The sequence below is a fragment of the Ciona intestinalis genome, unplaced genomic scaffold (genome assembly GCF_000224145.3).
Source record: "Ciona intestinalis unplaced genomic scaffold, KH HT000150.2, whole genome shotgun sequence".
Taxonomy (NCBI): Eukaryota; Metazoa; Chordata; class Ascidiacea; order Phlebobranchia; family Cionidae; genus Ciona; species Ciona intestinalis.
In genome coordinates, this window is record NW_004190472.2 from 211,657 (window position 1) to 237,668 (window position 26,012).

The following is a 26,012-nucleotide window of genomic DNA, read 5'->3' on the forward strand; positions in this document are numbered from 1 at the left end:
AAAAGTAATATCGCAAAAATGGAATGTATAAACCAATGTCCAGAAATTGTGCCCCGCCTTAAATTTTATGAGATCTCTGTGACAGACAGGTTGCGACGCTTGAGGACGCGCTTTTCGAACTTTTGTTCTGCAGTCGCTTTAACGAGAATTGGTCGCGGCGAAGATCAAAGGGTTTTGTTTCGTGAACACAGAGACAATACGCTGTCCAATTATCGAATATATATCAAATAACAGCTGTAGCAAGGATACATAAATCATGTGCATAACTTGACAGTAATTATTTGTTTAGAAAGATTTAAAAAAAGAGAATGAAAATTTAAATTTCTGAACTTGATTTCGATGTGAACATGTTAGAATACATTATGCTTATTTAAAATATTAAATGCCTAATATAGTAGTAAAGTATGACTAAAAGTTGAAGGAATAAACACGTTCGGTTATTATAAGTAGTTTAAGAATTAGAATGATACAAATGTAAAGTTAGAAGGTCAATTATAATTTGAACATATGATTTAATATTCTGCTTATTTAGATTAGTTTGTGGCCGATATAGCTAATTTTTGAGTTTTTTTTAAACTTTGCATCATATAGGAAGTACTTTTAATAAAACTGCTTTTGGAAATGTTTGTTAATTCTAATAGTTGCCTTAAAATATTCATTTTTGTTTTAAATTCGTTTCGTTCATGTATAAGTTATGTACACAGCTATATATAACATCCAATTACGTTTTGTGATTAGTAAGTATCTAAATTACAAATTTTCTGATTAGTATTAAAAGCTAGTTTATCAATTTACTTTCTATATTTTATTGAAAATTAGTTTTTAATTACAGATGGTTTCATTGTAGGTGTTTCTCCAAATAACAAATAAGATCGTACCACAGCCCAATTAATTGTTCGTATTATGAAAACGCTTTGCTGATTCCAGTTGTGCAAAGGAAAGTAACAAATTTGTTCGTTATTTAAACGATGCACGGAGCGCCCAAGACGACTCTAGGCAACATGAAAGGTAGCAGAGATAAAGAATCCAAAATCACGACAGTGGTCGCAACACACGGCCATGGACCCGACCGCCCCCAAGAAGTTGCCTATACCGACACCAAAGTCATTGGGAATGGCTCATTTGGTGTTGTATACCAAGCGAGGCTTATTGAAAGTAACGAGATGGTGGCCATTAAGAAAGTCCTACAGGACAAAAGATTTAAAAACCGCGAGTTGCAGATTATGAGGAAGTTAGACCACTGCAATATTGTGAGGTTGCGTTACTTTTTCTATTCCAGTGGAGACAAGAAAGATGAAATTTACTTAAATCTTGTGCTTGATTTCGTTCCGGAAACTGTATATCGTGTAGCAAGACAGTACAGCAAATCAAAGCAAACTATTCCTATTTTGTACGTCAAGCTTTACATGTACCAGCTTTTCCGTAGCCTTGCATACATTCATTCGCAGGGGACATGCCACAGGGACATTAAGCCTCAAAATCTCCTTCTAGACCCTGAGACAGCTGTTTTAAAGCTGTGCGACTTTGGAAGTGCCAAACAACTGGTTCGCGGCGAACCAAATGTCTCTTACATTTGTTCGCGGTACTACAGAGCACCTGAGCTCATATTTGGTGCCACGGATTACACCTCATCCATTGATGTTTGGTCTGCTGGATGTGTGCTCGCTGAGTTGCTGCTTGGACAACCCATCTTCCCAGGAGACAGTGGAGTTGACCAACTTGTTGAGATCATCAAAGTCCTCGGCACACCAACAAGGGACCAGATACGCGAGATGAACCCCAACTATACTGAGTTCAAGTTCCCGCAGATTAAAGCTCATCCTTGGTCCAAAGTCTTCAGACCTCGAACACCTCCAGAAGCGATAGCTCTTTGCAGTCGTCTCCTTGAATATTCTCCCGACAATCGCATTTCTCCCCTCGAGTCGTGTGCCCACAGTTTCTTTGACGAGTTGCGCTTACCCAACACCAAGCTACCAAACGGCCGGTCCCTTCCACCCCTGTTCAATTTCACGGACAAGGAGCTGTCAATCAAGTCACCGCTGAACAACATACTTATTCCCCTCCACGCAAGGAACGCCAACTCTGCTGGATCCACAGGAGATTATAGCATGGGAAACAGCATCGAAAACAACGGCAGCACTTCAGCAATTGGGGCTGGTGGTGTAATCGCTACATCAGCGCCACAACCCTAACTTATGTTGTTTAGTACATTACGTTTGTTCATGTAATTAAACCTTCTTTGTGTTAGGGAATACATAGCCTTGACTTTGACCCTTTTGTGCCCGAATTCTTGTGTTTCTCAAAATTCACTACATTGCACTGTAAATTGAACCTTTATCTTTGCAAGTGTTACAAAATCCTCTATATTTATACAAAAGTAGTAAGTAAAAATTCACACTTATTTATTTCTATAAAATTACTTTATTTAAAAAGATATCTTCTATAAATCTAGCTTTGAAATAAACTTCTCTAAAGCAAGAAGGGTACTTAAGGGTTAAACTGCTATACCTCCACACATCTCATTTTCTGTAGTGTATTTTCCATGTACGAGCCAACACAAAGTTGTTACTTAGTTGGGATGAGGTCCATGTTGTACAAGTTGCTGGAGACTAACAAGCTTAACAGCATCTGCGTCGTATTATAAATATGTTTTTTCTTGTAATGTAAATAGATATGGAATTTCTTTGCTGGCTTAATACATTCTTGTTTTATGTGTGTACACCTTGATGATGTACCTTTCCATGTAACAAAGCATTTTAAACCTTTTTATCTTGTTTGATTTTATGTAGTGGAGTACACTTTTTAACACCCTCGCAAACACAACTGCACGCTTTCAAACCAAAGCAGTAGCATTTCAACAAAACAAACTTATTTTAAACCATTTCCTCTACTCTATTTTAAAACCACGTAAAAATAGGAGATTTATTCAACTTGTTGTCAATGAATTATCTCTTAGTAAATTTGAATTGTGTTATTTAACTTAAAACCTAGCGGTCATGATGAGAATATCAACCAAACTATACCAGCTGTCTCTACTATTTCGCAAGTTTACATCCAAACGCATGTACATACCTGCATTCAATTTCGAAAAGTAAGCACCAGCGTTTGCAATTGTTTCGCAAAAGAAATATCTTTCGAAAACCAATCGACCATTTCTGGCCATTTTTGTGGCCACTACAAATTTTAAAATTTTCTACTATTAACTTGTTCTTTGTTCTTTTTTTAGTAAAATATTTGCGATGTTGTACGCAACACGTAATTGCTAATGTGCATGCCGTTGTAACGCTAGTTTTGTGGTGGTTTCCATGTCGACTGCGTATAAATGTCACAATGAAAACTGATGATGAAAGTAAACTTTGTACGAGACAAAACTGGTCATTTTCCACCTTAAAAAATGATTTATCTTTAGTATTAATCGACTTTTACTGTCTCTCAAGTGTTTGCTTCAATTGACACATAGTTTACCTGTTAAATTGCGTGGTTTCGTATTTGACAGATTAACATAGGCTGTGTAACATTAGAAATATAGCATGGCTGGTGTTATTACTACACAGACGTTTGGTTCTCAACAACCAGGGTGGGACAGTCAACCAATCATGGCTATTGAACTGGGATTGTCATGTAGGTAGGTCATAAGCCTCATAACATAGGCATAGTTTATATATTTACAAGTGAAATCACTGGCTTTAAATGTAAGGACCTGAGATGGCATACCGACCAACGACTAAACTAGTCGGCGCAGAAATTGGCCAACTAGATTTTGACTGAATAACTTCCGTAATAAGCAATGCACAGAAATTTAGTATTTAATTGGCCGACTAAAAAACCGGGACCGACCGGCCGACCTAAAAACCGAAATGGTAACCGCGACCGACTAACTTTAGTCGGTATACGTGAATACCATCCCTGGTCCCACCAAGTACAAACAAAAATCTTCACTGTATTTCTTAACACAATGCCATTTAGGCGAAATATATTTTTTATTATACAATTGGTTGGACTTGATTTTTGTTTGTTACCTATTTTTTCCTAGCACCAGATCCTAACTGTATTTTTTAAACAAGAGTCGTACTTTGTGAGCACCAGTTGAGGGTCAGATTCATGAATTTATTACTGTGACTTAAAATGCAAATATGTTTTTACTGGGCTGTCATTTGCCTCCAGGCAAAGTAAACTGTAGCCTAATTTTTAATAAAGTAATTTTGTTTCTTTGTTACTGAAATAATACTAAAGTAAAAATGTTTACACTATTTATTGCTTAGTATTTCAAATTCTATTGTGTTGTTTTTAATTAGATTTTCAGTATCAGGCACTCTATATATGTATTTAATGTATAGCCTATCCACATGTTAAAACCAGTGCCATACACCCACACAATTATTTAAGTATTAGAAGGGTTTCAGTGACATGATTGACCATTAAACGACATATCTCTATTCTATGTGGGTGAGATCCTAAAGGTTTAGGCCAGATTTATTACACATATCTAATAAAATATCACTTAAATTTATGTCACTTTTTGGTGGAAAATGTATTGTTTTTTAACCATATTATTATTTATGTACTAAAACATTCAACTTTTGGTGTCGTATTAAATACGAAAAAACGTTTTATATCTATATTTTATATATATTCTAAAATCGTGGTTTATGTTACTTTGTTTATTTTACTTTTTTTTTACAAATTTTAAACGAAACAGCTTCCATGCAAATATTTTTCTGATTCGATGATTATTTCGTGTTTAATTAGATTAATACAAGTGGTCAGAGGAACATATTTCACACCAGAAGCAACAAACCTAATTACTGACCATTAAGCCCATAATTAAATATGTTCCGTTACTTGGCAATTTCCTCGCTTCAGTTATCTTCAATCACATAGTAAGCTGCCTATATATAAGCCACGGGCGATCACAAAGAACACCTGCCATGATAATATAGTTCCACCACATGTGTTGACACCCTGATTGATCAAATCAATTATAAACCCGCATATAAATTGACCAAAACAAAATTCCTACCTCATTTAGTGTTAGTACATTGTGGGATCAGCAATAATGTTTAAGTTATTTAGTTACTTTTAAATCTTGTAATGATGTAACTTATTATTTTGGGTTAGTTTTATAGCTTACTGCGTTTAACCCAAACAATACGAGTACAGTGTCAAGCTACTTTGGTAAAGATTTTTTTAAGTTTAAATTGTCTAGTTAGTGTCATTTATCGTTCGTTATAAATTAGGTTTTTTGGCTTTATCTTTAAGGTTTATTGATTAGTTTTACTTTTTATAGCTAATACGCATGAAGGTTATTTTTAAGTTTTATTTACTTTTTAAGTCTTTAACTTCATTGTGTGTTAGTAATTCCTAGGTGTGAGTTTCGGGATTGTTAAAAGCTTATTTATTAGTTTACCTGTGATTTAACATGTTTGGAACCATTGGGGTCGGCTGTTTTTAATTTTAAGCTGTCAGTGCTGTCCATTAAGTGTTGTCAGTGCTGTCCATTAAGTGTTTTAAACCTAGAACTTTATTTATTACAGTTACGCTTGTGATCTAATATGAGTCATTAAAGTTTAATCTGTATGGTTACTTTTTAGGTTGAAATTTTCTGGTTAGCGTTTTAAGCATCATTGTGAATTTGTGTTATTTTTGTTGATAGCTATATTTACCAGGATTTTTGAAGCTTAGTGGTTATATTTGTTGGTAGAATGTATCGAGGTGTTAAGACTGAAGGTCATTTTAAACCTTTATCTTCGTGTTCACCATGTTGTCAGTTAAGTTTAGATGTTACATGCAGGTACTTGCTCATTATATATTATTGTTAATCATATATCATCCTTATATTTAATATTCTGATACTTCTGCTTTTAGGCATGATGTGGTATAAAAACTTAGGCATAATGTGGTATAAAAACTTAGGCATAATGTGGTATAAAAACTTAGGCATAATGTGGTATAAAAACTTAGGCATAATGTGGTATAAAAACATAGTGTATTTCGTTTGCTATCCAGCAAGACTTTATTAGAGAATGTATCGCAATATCCATGAAGCAAGATCATGAGAATGGTGAAATGTTTCATCTGGATGGCAGACATAAGTCAGATAGGCGTATACACGATGTTTTTTATACCAGTTAAGCCACTAAAAGATTATTTACAATCGTTGTTTTAGTATTAACTGTTTATTTTTGCAGGAACCTCATAGATGCTGATGTGTTCTCGAAATCAGATCCAAGTAAGTTTATATTTACTTTATACTTGTATAGTTTACAATGTCTATTTTACTTGTATAGTGTACAATGTCTGTTTGCATATATATTGACCTAACAGTTCTAACCAGGGTGTAACAGTCCCACCTTTTATTTAAAGCATTATTTTATTTTCTGTTTTATCCATAGCATGTTTAAACAACAGTTGTTTTACCGTTACTCCCCGTTTTTTCAACTTTTTAAACTCTCCTGTTCTTCGTTATCGTGACCAAACTAGTTTAAAAACTCAATTTATTGTCATGGCTAAAAAGCTACTTTCATGTCAAGACTCGAAATATTTACATTTTTATGTTTAAATATTTTTCTACTTATAGTAGAGTTGGAGAAGATGGGACACTTTTTTATTTTATTTTCTTGTCACATTTGGTAGTAAAAGTAAAATTAAAGAATTATAAAACTGTATCTTTACATTGTTAATTGTTTAAAACTCGATCAGGATATTTGGATATTACATTTTAAAGGTGTCCCACCTTACCCCACCCCACCCTACTATACTTTTATTTTACTTCTACAGTGGTGGTAATGTACACACAAGGACTTGGCTCTAAAGAATGGAGAGAGGTGAGACTCTTAATATATCAATATGTAATAAATAAGCTTTGTATCAAATATGTGATAAAATAATCAGTTTACAGTTGATTGTGTGTAATTATTTTTGCTGTATATTTACCTAAAGTTTTAGAAATTTAAAACCTGCCCTATTTTTGGGGGTTGAAGCCTCCCACTGGCTGAGCCACATTATATTCAGTAAAAGTTAAAACATCTTATTTTAAGTTTGGTAGAACTGAAACCATCTGGAACAACCTGAATCCTGATTTTGTTAAAAAGTTTATCATTGATTATTTCTTTGAGGAGAGGCAAGCAATGAGATTTGACGTGTAAGTGGTGGGGTGGGGTAAGATGGGACATCTTTCGTACATAATATCCAAGTATTAAAACAATTTACAACGGGCTATGGGAGTCGTAAGCATTAAATGTATAGTAGTAGGGTAGGGGAATACGGGACACTTTTAGCACATAATATATAAATATCCCAATCGGGTTTTAAACAATTAACAACAATTTATGGGAGTCGAGAGGATACGGTTTTATAATTCTTTGAATGTTCTTTGTTTACTACCAAATGAAACGAGAAAGCAGTCTGAAAAAGTGTCCCACCCTACAGTATCAGGAAAAACGGCTCAATTTTTATGCTTGGATATTTATAGGTACGATGTGGATTCAAAAAGCCCGGACTTATCAAAACATGTAAGATGTTCCATAATATATTTATTTATGTGGGGTTTGGTATGATGTCATTCTGTATTGGCAAGGTACTATGAAGTGGCAAACCATAGGGCCTGGGATTTATACCCCCAGTTGGCCTATTACCCCCATTGTGAATATTAGCTGTGTTTACTGTTTACCCATTTGGAAATCCCTAAAAAATATATTTAAAAAAATATATTTTATAGTATTGCTTGTTGGAAAAAACATATTTTAAAGGAATGTTCTATTTTTTTTGTAGCGTCTGCCTCCGTCTGGTGTTTGTTTTTAGTATATTCAGAAACGAAAGCAATGCTGGTTAAGAAACCAAGACATGTTGCTTAAATAACTCACACTCACTCTAGATGCTAAACCTGTGGTGTCAGGATAGGCAGGCCTACTCTAAACTTATCTGCACTGCATTAGTCAGTAAGCAGTACACCAATAAGTAAGAGTCATTTCATATAAGTATGCGTTTCTACTTTAAACATGTGTATACAACCAAAAAGTAAGATTTGTTTCATAGAAACATGTGTCTGACTGCCTCCCCTGCATTTTTAGGAGTTCGGTGCCTATGTCTCATACTGTGATGTATCTCAAGCACTCTTTTTGCAACGTGTATTGTATTTACAGGATTTTCTTGGCCAAGTATTTTGTTCTCTTGGAGAAGTAGTTGGAAGTCCAGGAAGCAAATATGAAGCTCCTTTAAGGTTGGTAATGAATGAATCAATGAATGTAACTTATTTATCCAAGCATGAGGGGCAACGACAGTCATTATAACACGGGTGTTCTGTTTTATACACCTTGTGCCCTCTTGCGAGCTACCATGTATGTAACTTATTTATTATCGCATGAAGGGCAATGTCAGTCATTATAACACGGGTGTTCTGTTTCATACACCTCTATTTTTTATGAGTTATATATATGCTGGTGCCATGCGTAACTTATATTAACTTAAACGCTTCATTTTCAAGTAGACAATTAAAACCAGCCACATGAAACCTATTCATTTTGTTAGTGACTTCAATTGCTTGTACTTTGGATTTTGAACTTATTTTATTTTATTCATTACTTTTATCTGTCTGTTGCTGTAGCACAGTGTTTAAGCTATGTTAGAGGTTATGGATTTGAGACTTGTTGCTGCCACCACTGTAGGTGTTTAGGTGTATACTATATGTGTCCTTGGGCAAGACACTTTCTGTTGCTCCAACCCAGTGGTGTTATAAACTGTTAACCATACATTAAAATGATCCTTCAAAAATGTTTACCCCTGGTTAGTTACATGGTAACTTGCAAGCGGGACGAGATATATTAAACAGAACACCAGTGTTATATCGACTGTTGTTGCCCACCATGCGAGGATAAATAAGTTACAAACATGGTAACTTGCAAGTGGGCACGAGATATATAAACAGAACACCAGTGTTATAATGATTGTCCTTGCTCTACCACACAAGAACAAATAAGTTACTTTCACTTCATTTACTGTGTATTGCGTTTGCATGCAGCAGTTCATTAACCACTGCATGTTTTGAATCAATACAGATGTCAGATAGCGATTGATTTTATTTTGTATTTGGTTATATTGGTATAGAGAATGTATCTCTTAGTAAAGCAAATTATAAAAAGTGAAGTGAGTGAAGTAGTGATACAACTGCTTATTTCAATACCTGGTGTTGTTGCACAGTGGTTACTAACAGCAGCATACATAACCAAAACAATCACCTACAAAGTTACTTACAAACGTGGTACCTAGCAAGCTTGCACGAGGTGTATGAAACTGAACACCCGTGTTATAACGTCTGTCGCTGTTCTGCCATGCAAGGATAAACAAGTTACATACATAGGAACTTGAAGCGGGCATGAGGTGTTTAAAACTAAACACCTGTGTTTTAATGGCTGTCGTTGCACGATGCCCTGCCATGTGTGGATAAAGCAAATTGCATTCAAATTCATATAAAAATCAGAGTATCACAAGGTTGAAAAATCCCACACAATTGCCATATCATGGTACATTATAATTTAAATTTAAACAATAAACAAATACTGTTTGTTAATTTGTTTTATTATTTCTACAAGGTGTTTTTAAGTTTTAATTATTACATTTCGAAGATTTTTTATTGTTTTTTATGATACATACATGGTACATGCAATAATCAACGAATCAATAAAATAACTTTTCCACACAGAGGAACTTCATCAAGAAACACAGGGAGGATAGTGATTATGGCGGAAGAGCTGGATTCTTCCAAAGACATCATAAGGATGAAGTTTAATGGAAGAAAACTCGATAAAAAAGATCTTTTCGGGAAATCTGACCCTTTCATGGTGTTTTGTCGATGCAATGAAAATAACAGGTTTGGAAATCAAATATTTTTGATTCTATTCTGTGGAGGTGAAGTTCGTGAGGAACTAGGATTTAGCCAGATTTGGCCCATTTCCCCAACACCCTTGTACGTCCGGAAGTGACGTGCTCGCGGTAGTGAAGTTTCTTTCTTCATGTTTCGACTCTAGTGTTCCGATCAAGTCCCGTTTTTTGTCCCGATTCTCGACCTGTAGGACTCCACCTGCGGACTATATTTGCAAACTAGTTCCACATGATTCACGAACATAATTCAAGGACTACACTTGTACTCGTAACGTCAAATATTTTTGATACAACTTGTGATGTGTACTTATATAACAAACTGTAGGGTAATGGGCCAATCTTGGCCTAAATATTAGTTTCCACCGTGTGCTGCGCTGTGGGTCCTCACCCAAATAAAATAATTCATCAAACGTCCTTCCTTTAAGGTCGCAATTCGAGTAATTGCTAGAAGATCTCCATCAGTCTTATAATTTGCAACCATAAATGTAACCTTACATCATATTTTTATTAAAAAGGTGCCTAACTGTATATTATGTACAAAACCTTAAAAAACACATTAAAAACTGACTCTATTTAAAACTTGTTTTAACAACTGGTAATATTTAAACCGACACACATTGATTCCAATCCTAACTGTTACTATCATACTAATTGTAACCATTACTGCACAGTTTCACAGTCTGCCATAAAACGGAGGTAAAGAAGAACACCCTCAACCCAGAGTGGCAACTCATAGAGATACCTGTTCGTACTTTGTGCAATGGTGATCATGAGCGAACGATCAAAGTAGAAGTATATGATTGGGACAGGGACGGCGGGTGAGGTTTTTTATACTGATATAAGTGTTATAAAGGAGGGAGGAATAAATGTAATTTATTTATCTTCGCTTGGCGGGGCAACGACAGTTGTTATGACACGGGTGTTCTGTTTCATTAGGTATAGTAACACGTAAATTAGGTAACAAAAAATCCAAAAAATTTCATTCATTAAGTTACATAGGTGGTAGCTTGTAAGCTGACATGAATAAGTGTATGAAACAGAACACCTATGTTATAACGACTGTCTATTTTCGGCCACGCGAGAATAAAGAAAGTTACATTCATTCTTTCGTTTAAATACGTTGCCTACAAAATTGTATCCCAACAAATTGTATTTTATTAGTTATACATTTCGTCCGTTTCTTGTTTAACTAGAAATATATATCTAGCAGAATACAATTCGTTGGACTTAGTTTTTAAGTTGCGCATTTTTTCGCATTTGATTCTGAATGTTATTTCTTTACGAGAATCGTCCAACTGCATGAACGCTTATAGACAAGCGTCAGATTCACGGAATTTATCACGGGGTTTAGTTTTCACGCTTAGTTGCTCTTCAGTGCGCTCACTTTCTTAACGTTGTAGTGGTATTACTGGTATACATGGTGTATTTATATGCATTTGTATTTATTACTGGTATATATGGTATATAGATATATATATATAAGTGTGAAATATATCTTTTACGAGTTGAACATTTAAAACGAAGAAAAGTGTTGATTTAGATTCTTACCTGTAGTGAATAACATGGTATATTTATATGTTTATATATATATGTATGGCCGTATGGGCGTTGCACATAAAGCTTACTGTAGTGACCAATAATGACAAATCGATTCGTTATGCTGTGTAGCTATGATGCAACAATGACACTGTAAGTCGTAACATGTCATAATCACCTGTTAACATTGCATTTTAAGCGTAATTATTGATTATAAACACCGCGTCGCTTTTAACGATGACCGAAAAGCGGTTGCTTGGCTGTTTATTGCGCCATCTTGACCATAAACATTATATTAGTAGTACTGTGTAACCATATAGTGTTGGGGCAAGAAAACGCTCTTTGTGGGGTAAAATGGGCGTGGATATCAGTTATCACATAATGTTCCATATTGCTAAATCATGTTTTAAACAAACAAATAAGAACGCTAATTTAGAGTCGTAAAGATACGGATATATAATTCTGTAAATATTCTTTGTTTACTAGTATTACTACCAAATGGGACGATAATAGAAATAAATACAAAGACCATCTTGCCCCAACATACTGCGCCTCGTTTATATTAGTAGTAATATTTACTTTAAAAATAAATAACTTGTTGTTTGTCTGCTAGGTGTAGCGACCACGCTATTTTCTTCCAATTAAATATAAATATGTTTTTAAATTTAAGTGTGTTTTAACAACTGTTACTTTGTCGCTATTTCTTGTTCTTTCGTTTAAAATATTTCTAAATCTTCGTTACTGTATTTAAAGTTACGATAAAGTTAAAAAGTTTATTACATTGTTTTTACAGGCATGACTTAATAGGAATTTTCACAACGTCGGTGAGCCGCCTGAGACGCGGAGCTGGTCCGGATAATATTTACGAGGTAACTATCTTGTTTTTATTTTCATTCGTAACTTTAATAAAACTGAGAAATACGTGCAACAGCGACGCTTTATAACTGATACTTGCCCCACACTTTCCATAGCGTGTTTTAACAACTGTTGTTTTGCTGTTGATCCCCTTCTCTTCGTTGTTTTTGAAGAGATAAATAAAGATTACGTTAATTACATTCACTGTTAATAAATAGTACAACATAAAATCACGTCCAACAAATTGTATAATATAAGAGATATATATTCCGTTACGTCTTTCGAAGCACTTTACCATCGTTAATGATAAAACGACTTTTATTAAATGCGTTTTTCTGAGTTTTTGTTGAATTTTTCTTAAAAAGTTTTTTTTTTTAATTAATAATAAATAATCCGAATATTGTTTTAATTAAAGTTTAAACAGCCTTTTATCTATCCAGCGGTTTGATTAAACCGCTGGAATAACACAATGCCGTCATAAAACAACATGGCCTACAAACCTATTCGTTTCGCTTTGTTAAACAGAATCACTAACGTTGTCCTAATTCAAGTTCATGTATTGGCACGACAGTTATGACTTAACAGTGAATTAGGTTACGAATCAGCATGTGTTGTATGTTATAATATAAAGGCGTCAACTCGAACGATTCATCTCTTGTAACGGTCACGCCTAATTATAGTCATAAATTAAACTGCGTGTTACTGGTTTATCTATATGGGTTATTATGACACTTTATTAGTTCGGTAATGATTCAAACTTCTCGTTTGTGGGCTTTTTACGGTTGTTTATATTTATATTTCACGCTAGTTTCAACAGAAAAAGTAAGTAAGTTTATTTAATTCCGTAATAAAACTGGCCGTTATACAAAAATACAAAACATTGAATTTAGCGTTAATGTGTGTAAATTTTTATAAACTACATATTATTGTTTCTTCCGTAACAATTAGGTTGGGCGTTATTCATTCAAACTGCTTGTTTGTATCTTGTTTATGCAACGTTGATTTTTAAAGGGGCTTTTACACTTGTTTTTATTTTTATTTTATGTTAGTTTTACTGAGCAAAACTAGTTTAAACAAATCGCTGGCAAATACGTTTCATAATATTTTCCGTTGAGTTTTATAAAAAAAACGCACGACCCTGCCTGCCATACAAAAATGTAAAACAACTTATCAATTGCAGTGCATCAACCCGAAGAAAAAGGCGAAAAAGAAAAGTTACAAACACTCTGGTCTCGTCAACTTGCTTTCTGTCGAAGTTAAGAAACAATTTACTTTCCTTGATTATCTTAGAGGGGGGTAAGTTGATGTGTCTCCATAGAGTTACTATTACTTATTGGGGAGGTCATTTTTAGGGGGCCCGGAATTGAGGCCACAGTTGGCCCACTACCCTGGGATCGTATATGCATATTCTATTCTATATGGGTGAGAATGAGATCCTACAGTGAGGCACGTCATTGGACCTAGGATTTAGGCCAGAGTTAGCCCATTACCCCAACATTGTACATGCACATTTTATTCTATATGGGTGAGATCCTACAGTGAGGCACGCCATAGGACCTGGGGTTTAGGTCAGAGTTGGCCCATTACCCCAATATTGTACATGCACATTTTATTCTATATGGGTGAGATCCTACAATGAGGCACGCCATAGGAACTGGTGTTTAGGCCAGAGTTGGCCCATTACCCCAATATTGTACATGCACATTCTATTCTATATGGGTGAGATCCTACAGTGAGGCACGTCATGGACCTGGGGTTTAGGTCAGAGTTGGCCCACCACCGTGAGATTGTATAAGCACATTTTATTCTGTATGGGTGAGAATGAGTCCTACAGTGAGGCACGCCATAGGACCTGGGGTTTAGGCCAGAGTTGGCCCATTACCCCAACATTGTACATGCACATTCTATTCTATATGAGTGAGAATGAGATCCTACAGCAAGGCACGTCATGGAACCTGGGATTTAGGCCAGAGTTGGTCTATCACCTCAACGTTGTATTATTATATTCTATATGATTGAGATTTGACAAGGGCCTGGAATTTATGCCAGATTTGGCCCTTTTCCTCAAGTTAGAAAGAAATTTATGGAATTCATTACTGTCATCTAAGCAGTTTAGTGTTTTCCATTGGTAAACTCCAAGTCAGAATCAATCTACAAAATTTCGTAAAAACGTTTCATGACACCGTCCCCTTTGCGTTGAGAAATCCTCTTCAGATTTTTTAAAATGTATCAGAAGAATCCCACAAAACACCGTCAAACACTGTGAAAACGTTGGCCGCTTTGCTTTAGCTCTCTCTCTTACGCTTCGTCTTTCTCCATTAAGGGGGTTCGTTCGCGTTGACAAATTAATTAAAACGGGCTCGTATAAATAATGCAGTACAACGCATGCAAGCGCGCACTTATTTAACCAACCCGCTTTTATGCTTAAATTTTACTCAACGCCCAAGCTACGAACAAAACCCAATGGTGGCCTTATTTTGTATTCGTTTGTGGTTTTGTTAGCTTTTTTTTTTATAAAAAAATGTAGTTAAAAGCTAGAACAGCTTTACGAAAAAACTACTTGATTAAAAAAGTACTTGATTTCTAATTCTGTATTACATTGGGGTTTCGTATTTGTTAACTTTTTTATAAAAATAATAAAAGCTAAAACAGCTTTACTGAAAGTACTTGCCTAAATCTGGGTTTTCTAAATCAAAACATACAGAAAAAAATCAATCACTCGCAAAGTTACATACATAGTAACCCGTAAGCGGGCATGAGGTGTTTAAAACGGAACATTAGCTTATAACAACTGTCGTTTCCCTGCTATGCAAAGATAAGTAAAATCCGTTTATTCATTTATTTAAGTTATGCAAAGTTACCTGGTAGATATAAGCAGTGTCTTTACACAACGATCCGAACGTATGAACATTTAAAAAAAACTTTTTACGCTTTATTACATCAGAGAATAAACTTATAACTTAACTTAAATAAACAACGTAATAATTCATATTATCACAATATGACGCAATAACGCAAATTGTCACAATGAAACGTAATAATGCATATAAAGCTAGAGACAGGCGCGGTAACCACTTAGCCACAGCACGGTAAATAGCAACGTATAGAATTTCATGTGCTTGTTTGTGCATATACAATGTTGGGGTGATTGGCCAACTCTGGCCTAAATCCCAGGTCCCATGGCGTGCCTCACTGTAAAACCTCACCAATATAGAATAGAATGTGCATATACAATGTTGGGGTAATTGGCCAACTCTGGCCTAAATCCCAGGTCCCATGGCGTGCCTCATTGTAGGACCTCACCCATATAGAATAGAATGTGCATATACAATGTTGAGGTAATGGGCAACTCTGGCTTGAATCCTAAAACCAATGGCATACCACGCTGCAGAACCTCACCCACATTGAATAGAATAGTGTAACTTATGGGGTAATGGGCCAACTGTAGTCTATATCCTAGGTCACATATGACCTCACCCATATATAATAAAATCATGTGTTTTTATCCACAGAACTGATATCAACTTAGTGATAGCTATCGACTTTACTGCGTCAAACGGGAATCCTAATCAACCGTCATCGCTCCACTATATTCACCCTCACCAACCTAACCAATATGCACTTGCTATCCAGGTATGTGTAGTGTGTAGCAGGATGGGGGTGAGATGGTGCATGTCATATAGTAGGGTGGGGTAAGATGGTACATGCCGCCTAGTAGGGTGGGGGTAAAATGGTACATGTCACATGTAAAATTATATTACCCACTTCAATAGCATAAAACATTGCACTTATAGTAGGGTGGGGAAAGGCGGGACACCTTTAGCACATAATATCTAAATATCTTGATCGTGTTTTAAACAATTAACAATGGTCTATTGGAGTCGTGAGGATACGGTTTTATAATTCTTTGAATTTTCTTTGTTTACAACCAAATTGGACAAGAAAAAAACATAAAAAGTGTCCCATCTTTCCCTACTCTTCTATATGTATTGTGTTTGAGAATACCTTGTGATATGTCTGAGCTAACTTATTTACTCTTTAATATATAACAGGATACATTAACTTCAAACATTCTCTTTATGCAAGAGTTAATTAAACAGATTAAAATGTACTCGTTGAATCGCACAGATCAATAAACAGGTGTCTGTCATCGCCTGCCTGCTTAACTGGTCACAACCGGTATTAACCGGTTTGTTTAACGACGCAGGCGGTTGGCGAAATAGTGCAAGACTACGACTCGGATAAACTATTCCCAACGTTCGGATTCGGCGCTCGACTGCCACCTGATGGAAGGGTTTCTCACGAGTTCGCGTTGGTAAGAACTGTTTCAATGATATTTTATTACGTATTATTTTACATAGTTTTTAATTTTTATCTCTTAAAATACTATAGCGAAGATCTGTTTATTTAAAATAACGTAGCCAAGAAAATAAGCTGCAAAACGGCCGTAAAAACACGCTACGAGTAAAGACTACTTAATTAAAAGTGTGAAATAAAAGCGGGGCTGCTAAAATCAACGAAGAGAAAACAAGTGAATCAGCACGGGAAGAAGGCTAGTAGCAGCTAAACGACAGTCGTTAAAACACTTTATTCTAATGTTAAAATAATTCCTATATCGTAGTTTCGGCATTGCCATATAATATCATGTGTAATATCTTACGCAAGATCCTTGAAAGCATAAGCTTTGAATCCTACTAATCCTGGCAGGCAGCTTGTTTTCGGCTTAAAATAGCAGCTTTGATGTTACGAATATAGATCTGTAAAAAAGACATCAAAGGACAAGCAATAACTGTGGACCAGTGTTGTCTTGTGGACGCGTATAGTTCCTTTGTAACACGAGCAAAGACGAAATGTAAATCCTGAATTAAAGTTTTGGTGTATATAGACACCAAAGGCTAAGCATTGGCTGTGGTTGGGCCAGTGTCGTCTCGCGGACGTATACACGTAGCGTTTGTAAATTTGCAATCCTGGTTAAAAGCGTAATGAATGTACTTTCCTATTCATTTACGTACATCGGAAAAAAAAGTTCTTGGTGTAAAATTAGCTTTAAAGCGGGAACTTCGTGTTATTTGATTTCATAATGGACACGTAATGTCGAAAACTGTTAAAAGAAAAGAATATTAAAAGTTGAGAGCCGTATAGTGCGTTATATTGCTCACATATTGATATAATATGAATGTAACCGTTTTATCCTCGCATGGCGGGGCAACGATAGTCGTTATAACACGGGTGTTCTGTTTCATACACCTCGTGCCCGCTTACAAGTTACCACTGATGTAACTTTGTGGGTGATTGTTTTTTCTTCTGTATGGCTGACAATTTTAACAACCCATTAGTGACCACTGGGTTGGAGCAATTGCCGTAAATTGTCTTGCCCAATGACACATACGCGCACAATGGTTATTTTCCAATACATTTTCATATACAGTTCGTATATTTGGCTGCTTTGTGTTCGAAACACTATCGCGTTAACTGTATTCATTATTGATCGTTGGACGCGGTTCTCACGTTCCCTATACTAATAAACAATGAGACTGATTGCCGTACATACATCATCCTTTGTGTATTTGCCGACAAAAAAAGACAATTCTGAAAGTTAAAACGCTGTCACCTATGCAGTATACAGTTATTATGAAACTCTCTATTTTCGTAGTTTATTTTGTGTAGTTTCATAAATACAGTGACTGTTAGTAGCGTTTAAAGAGATTTTCCACAGAAATGCTTTACAACACTATCTATATTTATGCTTCCATCATATTAAATATAAAAGACGCATTCAATAAGCTAATTACCTAACGACCGCTAACAACTATTGCACATAATTTTATGAATATCAAGTCCGGACGTACAATGTGGCTTGGTAGGGACGCTGGAGTTGAAACAAAAATAAGGGACTTCACTATCGCTAGCATGTCACATTATAGGACGCACAAGGTTATTGGGGTAATGAGCCAACTTGGGCTTTAATCTTAGGGCCCATGGTGTGGCCCCCTGTAGAACCTCATCCATATAGAATATAATGTTCATATGGCATATACAGTGTTGAGGTAATGGGTCGAATCTGGAATAAATCGCAGGTTCTCAGGGACCCCATAGTAAAGTAGAATGAATTACAATTCACATAAGACACAGCTACACTTGAACGAAAACACCATTGGAATGAAAAGTTCTTTCTGCCCAACTAGTTCTCCCTTCTTCTGGCATCATCTGTGTCCGATATTTCTCCCGCCTTCGGGTGGTTTCGGCGCACTTAGCGACCCGCACGGCGCCCCCGAGCATCCCCAGTAGCACAAACAACGCCCCAATTAGCACCATGGGCGCCGTGGCCACACCGGGCGCAAATAGACCGAGTGTAATAAGTGCAAGGCCTCCAAATGCACAAAACACGTCAATCAATCTCCGCATGAACTTCCCTATCCTATCCATAACGTTCCCCAATAAACTATGAATCCGCTGCAATTTTAAGATTGTCTTTCGTTGCTTCCGAGCTCTCTTTTTTGCTCTTTTTTCCAACTTCATCTGTTTCTTCTCTCTCTTCCTCGCCTTTTTTCTTTCCTTCATCTCTTTTTTCAGCTCCTTGAGAGCAATCTTCTCACGACGTTTCAGCTTCTTTTTCATCTTCTTTTCGCTCTCTTTCTGTTTTTCCTTCTCCTTTTTTAATTCTTTCTTGTTTATTTTTTTCTCTTTCTTCAAGTCGGATTTCTTGCATTTCTTTTTTTTCTTTTTACTCTTCGTCTCTTCTTGAATAACCGAAATCCCACCTTCCAGAGTTGAACCGCCTAACTTGACAGGTAACTCCATCCCATGCGTTGAAACTTGCTCATGATCTATACCCTCTTGCGTCCTATCACACTCGACGCTTTTATCTTGGAAAGCTGTACGTGAGTTACAATGCCGCCTATTCCTCGGGGATTTAGACTTCTTATCCGCGGTTTTTTTGTCCTTGATTTCCCGCCGTTCTTCCTTCAAACGAGTCGATCCTCGCAGTAACTTCTTTCGCATAGCGTAAGGATGTCCCATAAACAGCATCGCCCTCTCTGCTTCCCTTTTTCTTCTAGCATGTTGTATGTCCCTCATGGTTTGCCCATATCTCCATTCTGCTGTACGTGGCAACCTGGCGTGGCAACCAAAACGTTTTTATTATTATTATTTATATTTAAACCGAAAGCGCAAGATGAAAAAAGATGTTACACAAATCTGCATAACTGTTAACAACCCATTTGCGACCACTGGGTTAGAGCAATGTCAACGGCTCAAAACTTTTCCGTCAAAAATGAAATATCACTAAAGTTGTTACGCAACACAAAACTTTATTATTGAAACGTCTTTACGCAACATATGATTGCATGAAACATTATTTTATTGCTTCAACCCAGTAATCCTTATGGGCTGGCCAAAATTTCAGCCATGCATTAAAAACATTAAAAATCCGAACAAAATAAATCATGAAATTACATACGCGCTTACTCGTAAGCGAGCACGAGGTGTATGAAACAGAACACCAGTGTTATAACGACAGGATAGACAAGTTACATCCATATTTTTATTTAAATTGGTAAAAACGGTCTAAAACCACACACTATACACATTAAACTCGTATTTTTGTAGGTACCTCCCAATCATTAAACTTAAACTAGTTAAAGTTAAAATCTAAAATCACAACATTCCGGTACCAGCAGATTTACATACATACATGGTAACCTGTAAGCGGGCACGAAATGTATGAAACAAAACACCCGTGTTATAACGACTTTAGTTGCCCTAACCTTTTGTACGTTAAAATGTCAACAAAACCACAAACTTACGCGGTTTCTTTCATTGCTGTTGAAACGCTTCACCCTTGAACGTCCAAACCAAACTTAACCTGTACAACTGCACCTAGTTACCACTGTCCGACGTAGCTTTTATAAAGCATTTAGCGTCTAATCGCCTCCCGTGTTCTCGCTCGTTTTGCATGCTAGTGCATAATGTATGGCGCCGATTGCCGCTTACCCGTTCAATGGACGCTCTGTTGCTAGCAGTTGACTCACGTTTGTGATTTACTCCATGAAATAAACGTTCAGAGGATAAATTATTCATACTTACAACCAGTTTCGAACGCGCGAAAATGCGTCAGCGTATAACTTGACTCCAGCAACTAATATACGGGGTTGGCGCATTTTTGTTTCAGGCAACACCCCATTTTTACAACGTTTTTTATTCGCAATTTTAGCAAAACGCTTTCCCCCGTTTTTGGAAACATTTTTGTTCTCACTTTAACAACATTTTTTGCGCAATATTTGCAGCACTTTGTTTTTATTTTTTTGCAACATGTTTTCACTTTTAGTAATGTCTTTGTTCTCTATTTTTCCTACACATTTACCCATTTTTGAAACACTTTTTTCCCAATTTTAGCACCTCTTTAGGAAAATTGCTATAGCACTTCTTTTCTTCTGAATTTTATAACAATACCATATCCCAGTATATTTAGAATTTCGCTGTTTTACGTCATTTAATATGCCAATGACGCAACATATACGTCACACCTTCTATAAATACTACGAAAACAAAGTTATATTGTTTTAAGAACGTACGAGAACTTCTGTTGTTACTGACTAGTAGTTATTAATAATAGCATATATACGACCGTGTTTTGACGACTTGTTTTTTTTTTCGTAGTTTTTACCGTATTGCGTGTTTTAACGATCGTTTTCTTGTAATTATAATTAATGTTATTGATATTATACAGAACTTTAACTCTTTGGTTCTTCATTTTTGCTACACATTCCCCATTTTTGAAACACTTTTTTCCACAATTTTAGCACCTCTTTAGGAAAATTGCTATAGCAGTTTTTTTCTTAGTCCTGCCAATTCCGTCTATTCGCTATTTGTAATTATAATTAATGTTATTTACATTATACAGAACTTTAATCCAGCGAATCCCAACTGCTTTGGAATCCAAGGCGTAATGGAAGCTTATCAATCCAGTATAAGATCTGTGCAGTTATATGGACCAACTAATTTCTCCCCTATTATAAACCAAGTTTCCAGGTATTTAAATATCTATGTTTAGTTAAAGTAAAGTGGGGTAAGATGGGACACCTTTGGCACATAGTATTTAAGTATCCTGATCGTGTTTTAAACAATTAACAACGACCTATGGGAGCGTGAGGATACGGTTTCTAGGTTTTATAATTCTTTGAATGTTCTTGTTTGTTTTTTAATGGGACGAGAAAATAATTGAAAAATGCGTCTACTGGTGCAAAAACGACGTTGCTGCCTAAATTTGAAAAAAGATAGTAGTGAAAAATATGCATAGGCTGTTGTGCGTTTATGTTGAAACTCACTAAATACTCTGTGTTTTTGTACAAACCCCTTTTTAAAGGCCTTTATATCCCTTTTTAAGGTGGCTGTACACAGTATCCGTAATTCGTCCGTTTTGTCTGTTTTGTCCGGATTTCGCTGCCGCATGCGGAACTCGGTAATGGGTTTGCATACGACTTCGCAAGCGAATTCGCACGCCGGATACTGTGTACAGCCACCTTTTAAGTTTTTTCGCACCAATTTTACAACTTAATCAGAATTTCATTTAATAATAACAGGATAGCGGCAGGAGACACCAGTGGTTCACAATATTATATTCTGCTTATGATAACGGACGGTGTGATATCAGATATGGAAGCCACCAAGGAAGCGATCGTCAACGCTGCAAGGCTCCCAATGTCCATTATTATAGTGGGCGTTGGACCTGCAGAGTTTGATGGTGGGTTTTTATTCAAACTTAAATAATTTAACTTAACTTAATTTATCCTCGCGTGGCCGAAAAACGACAGTCGTTAAACACAGGTGTTTTGTTTCATACACCTCGTGCCAGCTTACGAGTTACCAAGTCTGTTACTTTGTGGGTGATTGTTTTTTTTTTGAAACTGTGTTTTTTTGCAATTTTGGCTTTAATGTTATGTTCTTTATTTTTTCCCGTTTATTTATAAACTGTATATTAGTTGGTGTTTAAAATTTGGTTTAGGTTGTATTAGTGAAACCACAGCCTACTAGAGATATAGTAGGGTGGGAAAAATGGGACACCTGTTTAAGGTGGCTGTACACAGTATCCGGCATGCGAATTCGCCTGCGAAGTTGTATGCAAACCCATTACCGAGTTCCGCATGCGGCAGCGAAATCCGGACAAAACAGACAAAACGGACGAATTCCGGATACTGTGTACAGCCACCTTTATTCTATTTTTTCGTCCGATCCGGTATTAAAGAGAGAACATTCAAATAATTATAAAACCGCATTCTCAAGATTCTTATAGACCATTATAATTGTTTAAAACATGATCAGGATATTTAGATATTATGTGCAAAAGATGACCTATCTTCCTCCACTCTACTAGTACTATATATATATGTGGCCAAAGAATAGGTATAGACACGGTAGTACCATTGTGTTCATAAATTAGCGACAGTTAGAATATCATAACTGTGAACTGGCTATGATTACTTTAGCTGCAGAATGTTAAAAAATAACCTTGACTTTGCTTATTTGCCGTCCATTTATTTACTGTGTTCTTCATCTCTCTATTTCGTCATAGCAAAGTTTATTCATTATTCACTAACCCCATTGTTACGTCAGCAATGGAAGAACTTGACGGGGACACAGTTCGTCTTTCTTATCGAGGTATTGAAGCAGAGAGAGATATTGTACAAGTGAGTCTTTTGTTCTAAGTTTATTTAAACTAAAAATTAGTGAATAAATGAATGAATGTAACTTGCTTTATCCTCGCATGCCTGAGCAACGACAGTCGTTATAACACGGTTGTTCTGTTTCATACACCTCGTGCCCGCTTACAAGTTACCACGTATGTAACTTATTTATCCTCGCATGTCGGGATAACGATAGTGGTTGTAACATGGGTGTTCTGTTTTATACACCTCGTGCCAGCTTACAAGTTACCACGTATGTAACTTATTTATCCTCGCATGGCGGGCAACGACAGATGTTATAACACAGGTGTTCTGTTTCATACACCTCGTGTCCGCTTACAAGTTACCACGTATGTAACTTATTTATCCTCGCATGGCGGGATAACGACAGTCGTCATAACACGGTTGTTCTGTTTCATACACCTCGTGCCAGCTTATAAGTTACCATGTATGTAACTTGCTTAATCCTGACGTGGCCAAAAAACGACAGTGGTTGTAACATGGGTGTTCTGTTTTATACACCTCGTGCCAGCTTACAAGTTACCACGTATGTAACTTATTTATCCTCGCATGGCGGGCAACGACAGATGTTATAACACAGGTGTTCTGTTTCATACACCTCGTGTCCGCTTACAAGTTACCACGTATGTAACTTATTTATCCTCGCATGGCGGGATAACGACAGTCGTTATAACACGGTTGTTCTGTTTCATACATCTCGTCCCCGCTTACCACATTGGTAACTTTGTGATTGTTTTTTTCTGTTTTTTTTTATGTTGTACATCGTATACCATATTATTATAATGTCATATGTGGTAGGTTGGGGTAAGACGGTCATGTAGGCATTCTCATTTATCGGTAGTAAGTAGTAAGCAAAAACGTTACAAAATTATATGACCGTATAACTCACGCCTCCCATAGACCGTTAATTACTAAAATACAATTAGTTTTTATAACGATAATTTCAAAAACCCTTTAAACGTTTTTAAACCTACTTTGGTATTTAAAGATAAACCAACGTTTTCATGCAGTTTGTTCCATTCCGTGATTATGTTGCGCAAGGAAAGAGTCAAATACTCAGCCAAGCCCGCCTTTCCAAAGATGTACTTGCTGAGATACCCGATCAGTTAGTGGGTTATATGAAATCACGTAACATACAACCAGGTCCTCCACCACCAACGTACACGCAACAGCCAGGCCCAAGCGCACCCAGATAGGCCTAGATGATGAACTGCTAAACTTGTGCGCCTGATTTTGAACAGCAATCAATGCCATATATCCTCTAGTAGCAGTAGCTCTTCAAGGGTAAACGAGTAATCCGAGTGAGCCTTTTTCTTTTTTTCCAGTTCAGTGTTTAATTTCTATGATCACTACCCTTTAATTCTTTGTGCACTAATCGTGTATATATTCGTATGAAGTTTTGCAGTGCCATGCAACATGTGATATGTAAAACCAGGTTTAATATCGATCTGCCGATTTTTTTGAGTTTGTTTTACCTGTAAAATTGAATTCGTTGGATCAGAGTTGTTTTTTTTTTTATTGAACTTATAATTACGTTTTTACGTTAGTACATGAGAAATATTTGGGTGGGAGAAGACGGAATGCCTTTTTATTCTATTATTCTCGTCCCATTTCGTAGTAGACAGAGAGAACATTCAAAGAACTATAAAACGGTGTCCCATCTTACCCCACCCCACTATATATCACTCTTCCAAACGGAGAATAAGCACAATCAAACTGCGCAGTTTTGTTGCATCAATTTTCAATTTAAAGCCTTTTTACCATTAATATGTAGTCACATACATTGTATAGCATATAAGTTTCAATACCAATATCGTTTTAAGTAGTTATATATATTGCACTAATTGTGTTTTAGTTGTAAATTATTTTCCAAAAATTTTTTTATGAAGGTTTTTCATTCCTTTTGTTTTTTACCTAATCTCTGCAGTTGTATATGCAACATTGTGCGTGGATTATTGCGGGCATCGCTTTGTTTGGTACATGGTGTATCGTCCTTTGATATGAGTCTTCCAAATCGAAAGCAATCTTTTACTGTGTGTTTTACTTCATATTTAACCAAAAAATAAAAGCCCTTTCTGCAGGTATCGTATTGTAGTGTTGTTCTTAACCTTTCCTAGCTTATACCCGGCGCCGTGGCAAAGTGTTTAGCGCGCCGGCCTCTATAACCCAGAGGTCATGGGTTCAAGGCTCGTCGCTGCTACGATTTTGGGCGTATGTATCCTTGGGCAAGACACTTAACGTCGATTGCTCCAACCTAGTAGTCAGTAATAGGTTGTCCAAATTGTCTGCCACGTATATATGGAACTTATCCCCGCGTGGCCGGAAAACGACAGTCGTTATAACACGGGTGTTCTGTTTCATACCTGCTTACGTTGAGTGTCTTGCCCAACTATACATACCCATTATGGTAGTAGCATGCCTCTGGGTTAGCGACGGACTCTCAATGTGAATAAATCAATGGAAATTATGCTGTCTCTTTGGCCACGGTAACGGAAAACGGAAAGTTTGCAAAAGTGAAAATGTTTAAAATAGTTCAACATTTAGTTAGAGTACTGTGCAGTAATAGTAAAACACCCGTTGTTTAAACACGCTTATGGGTAAAATAATAGAATACTGTTCAGTTCAGTATTCTATGGTAAAATAGAAAAAAAGTACGTTTTGATAAAAAGGCATTGAGCCCAAGCTGGTGAATGAACTCTAACACCTAAAAATGCGTACTATATAACCCCCTCACAGTCGTAATAAAATTTGCGCATCACAAAAAATTTCCACCACTTTTCAACAACATCTGTTCAAGGTACTTTCCCTAAGTTGAACTACGTCACGGCCCTGGGAAAAAAATAACCACGTGACCATTACGCCCCTGACTTTTTCTGGTAAAGAATGTCCTTATAAACCTTATGTAATAGTTTGCGTTTAATCCGTTAATGTATATTAGGTTAAGTTCCAGTATACCAGAGAATTAGCATTTCACAAAGTTTTTTATAACACGGCGGTTCAACAACCGTTCGGCGTATTCGCAGGTAGACGATTTCTGCAAAA

The 26,012-nt window shown here is 36.3% G+C and overlaps 2 protein-coding genes and 1 long non-coding RNA gene across 4 annotated transcripts; 2 read left to right on the forward strand and 1 right to left on the reverse strand.

Moving 5' to 3' along the window:
* The first annotated feature begins 843 nt into the window (after positions 1-843).
* On the forward strand, positions 844-3,497 carry gsk (glycogen synthase kinase alpha/beta). Its single transcript, NM_001032425.1, is given in 1 exon segment — positions 844-3,497. A coding segment is annotated over 1 exon segment (1,224 nt). The 5' UTR covers positions 844-968; the 3' UTR covers positions 2,193-3,497.
* On the forward strand, positions 3,483-25,053 carry LOC100179369 (copine-8-like). Of its 2 annotated transcripts, none has more exons than XM_002121391.4 (16): positions 3,483-3,625; positions 6,189-6,229; positions 6,778-6,824; positions 7,038-7,141; positions 7,472-7,511; positions 8,142-8,218; positions 9,698-9,865; positions 10,548-10,694; positions 12,206-12,281; positions 13,448-13,563; positions 15,780-15,900; positions 16,475-16,582; positions 21,170-21,297; positions 21,849-22,009; positions 22,879-22,952; positions 23,981-25,053. In XM_002121391.4, exons 1-16 carry the CDS (start codon positions 3,531-3,533, stop codon positions 24,164-24,166), a joined length of 1,689 nt encoding a protein of 562 aa, XP_002121427.1. In that variant the 5' UTR covers positions 3,483-3,530; the 3' UTR covers positions 24,167-25,053. The 2 variants fall into 2 exon arrangements, with proteins under 2 accessions (XP_002121427.1, XP_026694873.1); XM_026839072.1 differs by lacking the exon at positions 3,483-3,625 and adding an exon at positions 5,604-5,791.
* On the reverse strand, positions 19,193-20,164 carry LOC108950431. The gene is made up of 2 exons (XR_003396948.1): positions 20,073-20,164; positions 19,193-19,381 (listed from the first exon to the last, which is right to left on the reverse strand). It is a non-coding gene; the product is annotated as an uncharacterized LOC108950431 (long non-coding RNA).
* Positions 25,054-26,012: the final 959 nt, after the last annotated feature.

Coding starts and splice junctions, on each gene's coding strand:
- LOC100179369 (XM_002121391.4), top strand. CDS start 3,531: ATGGCTGGTGTTATTACTACACAGACGTTTGGTTCTCAACAACCAGGG. Junction 6,230..6,777: donor GTTCTCGAAATCAGATCCAA/GTAAGTTTATAT, acceptor TTACTTCTACAG/TGGTGGTAATGTACACACAA. Junction 7,512..8,141: donor GCCCGGACTTATCAAAACAT/GTAAGATGTTCC, acceptor TTGTATTTACAG/GATTTTCTTGGCCAAGTATT.